The sequence below is a fragment of the Ciona intestinalis genome, chromosome 10 (genome assembly GCF_000224145.3).
Source record: "Ciona intestinalis chromosome 10, KH, whole genome shotgun sequence".
Taxonomy (NCBI): Eukaryota; Metazoa; Chordata; class Ascidiacea; order Phlebobranchia; family Cionidae; genus Ciona; species Ciona intestinalis.
The window spans coordinates 1,796,067-1,799,457 of NC_020175.2; the positions used below are offsets into that span (position 1 = coordinate 1,796,067).

Here is a 3,391-nt window from a genome sequence, read left to right on the forward strand (position 1 = left end):
GTATAACGAAGTGTGAGAAAAAGTTAATCTCATTAAGGAAACCACCAAGTTGAGTGATTTTATTGAAAGTAGAAAAATCCTGCACTAATAACTTTTATGTTAAAAAGTATATAAATCATATGAATATTAAATTTTTAAAATTTTTAGAAAAATATTGCTTACGAATGTATCTATGTAGGTCACTAGCCTGTGTTACTCCCATTGAAAAAAAATTCAAAAAATAAAAGAAAAAAAACTATACTTTTCCCCAGAACTTTTTTAGTCAGTACGTATTTATTAGAGCTTGTCTTGTATTTATTCCTGGCCACTGCGCAATAGCGCCCGTTAGAAATATATCAATCGGAACGAATATATCACGACACCGGGAGCTATTGCGCCGAAACACTACTACGCATGCGCAGTAGGTCGAAACAAATACGATATAAGCTCTAAAAAACACGTACCGACTAAAAAAGTTCTGGGGAAATATAACTTCTTTTTTTTAATGGGAATACCCAAAGTTCATAGAAATGATTTCTTTGGACTTTGGGAATAACATGCTAGTGACCTACATAGTTGCATGCGTAAGTAATAATTTCATGAAAACTTTTGAAAATTTAATACTCATATGATTCAAGTTATGTCCATACTTTTTTATGTTTAACAACCATTCCCACACTTTTATAAGGAAATTAAATTAATGTTTTTTTTAGTTATTACGTAGCACTATAACATATTCAAAGATAGAGCAGTAGAAAATTCTATATACATGCTTTTTTATGACGAATATTATTATTTATCATTTATATTGTTTTGAATTAATAAATACAATTTTATTGTGGAATGGTTAGGCCTAACGCTGGGGTCTATAGTTAGTACAGTGCCTAAAGTTTATGTTAGTAGCACGGGTAGAAGGGAGCGAAAGTGGCCGCTATAATTTTTGCATTCTCGGATCACCTTGGTCAACCAGCACTTGTAAATTATAAGTAAAAAGCTTTTTAGTAGTACTTACTTTATCTGGGCTACATATAATATAAAAATTAATAAAACTTAAATCATGTTTTTAAATTTTCAAATATTTTCGCGAAAATATAACTTACGCGTATTTATGTAGGTCACTAGCATGTTATTCCTAATAAAAATTAATAAATGAAGTAAGATTTTTCCTGGCGGTACGTCTTTATTATTATTTTTTAAATCTTTATGGGTGAGGTCTTTATCAGATTTGGCCAATTACCCCAACACCCGAAAAGCCCTCCTTCTTGCGAGCGGTGGCGCGACGCGTATTATATTAGCACCACTTTTTAAGTTTAAGTTTTTAAGTGCCTAAGCGTTACCAAACTTTTTAACTTTGTGTATGATTGTTATTACAACCCATTAGTGACCTTTACAATTTGTACAACCCATTAGTGACCGCTGGGTTGAAGCAATGTCCGATAAGTGTCTTACCCATTACCCAAGGACACATACGCCGGATCAGTGTTAGTATCGCCGTAGAGCATCGAATCAGGGACACTTTGGTTTCGATGCAGACGGCTAAACCACTGAGCCATGGCGCCGGACTGTACGTCTGTATTAGAGCTCGTATTGAATTTGTTCTGACCTACTGTTCAAGTGCAGTAGCGTGTCGGCGCATGAGCAATAGCGCCCGGTACAAATATATCAATCGAAACAAATATATAACGAAACCGCTACAAATATACAAACTGGAACGAATATATCACTACACCGAAGTTGTGTATCAAAAGTCACTAAAAAGGTCAGTAAATAAATGTTCACATACCGACTCTGGTATGTATAAATACATTCTGCCCACTGCAACACGGTCGCAAATGGCGACAAAAAACGCTAGGTTGATCACGTTCGGTTTATTTTAGAATCTAATCAAGCATAGTCGTCCGTGGTAATAAAAGTGTCGCATAAATTAAAATTGAATAATTATAGTACGAGCTTACTCATTAAAGCTTTGCTCTCTTTTTGTATCTACAATTCTGTTTGTGTGTTTATAAAGGCCTACGGACTCGATAAGAATATGAAAGAATATTAATTTAAATTATTAAAAACAAACTTTTGAACGTTATATCCAATTTGTATTATATTGAAATTATGATAAAGTTTTATATTTCCACTTCTTAGAAACAAAGTTGGATTTCTATGAAAATTGTTAAATTGATTGGCAACACCGGAAATGATGTTCAGGTGACGTTGCATTAGCATGAGAAACTTAGATATAAGATGTGAGTCCACGTCATATAGAGCTTCTTAGCAAGCGGTTTTAACTTGTTGGTGTTGACAGTGTATCTACGTAAACCTTGTTACAAGTATAAACAACCTTTTGTATATCGCAGTATACATACCTCGGGATATTTAATCGTCCTTGCGTATTTTTAGATCCACTCTAAATAGTCTATACCTTGACAACGCCACGTTTGTTAACCTGGCTCGTTTCGGATAAATACCAAACACTGTCGGTATACAATTTTTGTTCATTTTCTCACTGGAATATTGACTAATCTATTTGAGGATTGAGATATTTTATAGTTATATCAGTACTGACAATTGTTAGTTCAAGGAAAGAAAAGTGTATTTTGTTTTATTTCTTTAATCATAATCTGGTTAAACAATTTTGAGTCATTAGTTTTTATAAGAATTATGTTTCTGGAATACAACTAACGTGTGCTATGATCTGTGGTGATAAATTTTAACTTTACAGGAAAATAAGTAGCATAAGTTATTTTGGATGCTAAACTAATAGTTGATTTGCCATGGCAACAAGGGCAGTCTTAATTTTCTTACTTTTTGTTCATTGTTCGTATGCCATATATTTCCATGTTGGTGAGAAAGAAAAGAAATGTTTCATAGAAGAGCTACCAGAAGACACAATGGTGACTGGAAAGTACAAAGCGCAACTCTGGGATAAGCGTTCTAATCAATATCTTGATTCAACCCCAGGAATGGGTATGCATGTTGAAATAAAAGATCCAGAAAGTAAAGTTTTGCTTTCAAAAAGCTATGGGTCTGAAGGAGCTTTTACATTCACTTCCCACACACCTGGTGAACATCAAATTTGCATTCACTCTAATTCAACTAAATGGTCTTTATTTGCTGGTGGAAGGATTCGCGTTCATCTTGATATCCAAGTTGGGGAGAACACCAATGATTACAGTCAGATTGCAGCAAAAGACAAACTGACTGAACTTCAACTTCGTGTTCGTCAACTTCTTGATCAAGTTCAACAGATCCAGAAAGAGCAAAACTACCAACGGTACAGAGAAGAAAGGTTCAGACAGACAAGTGAAAACACCAATGCCAGAGTTCTATGGTGGTCACTTGCACAGAGTGCAGTGCTGGTCATTGCTGGTATCTGGCAGATGCGTCATTTGAAAGGATTTTTTGAAGCAAAAAAGTTGGT

General features: G+C 34.4%; 1 protein-coding gene across 1 annotated transcript in view; it reads left to right on the plus strand.

Moving 5' to 3' along the window:
* The first annotated feature begins 2,696 nt into the window (after positions 1–2,696).
* LOC104266116 (transmembrane emp24 domain-containing protein 4) overlaps positions 2,697–3,391 on the plus strand; it is a 1,162-nt gene continuing 467 nt past the window's right edge. Inside the window, exon 1 of the mRNA XM_026836462.1 lies at positions 2,697–3,390. Coding sequence (XP_026692263.1) covers positions 2,745–3,390 — 646 coding nt within the window. The 5' untranslated portion in view covers positions 2,697–2,744. The remainder of the gene's footprint in view (position 3,391) is intronic.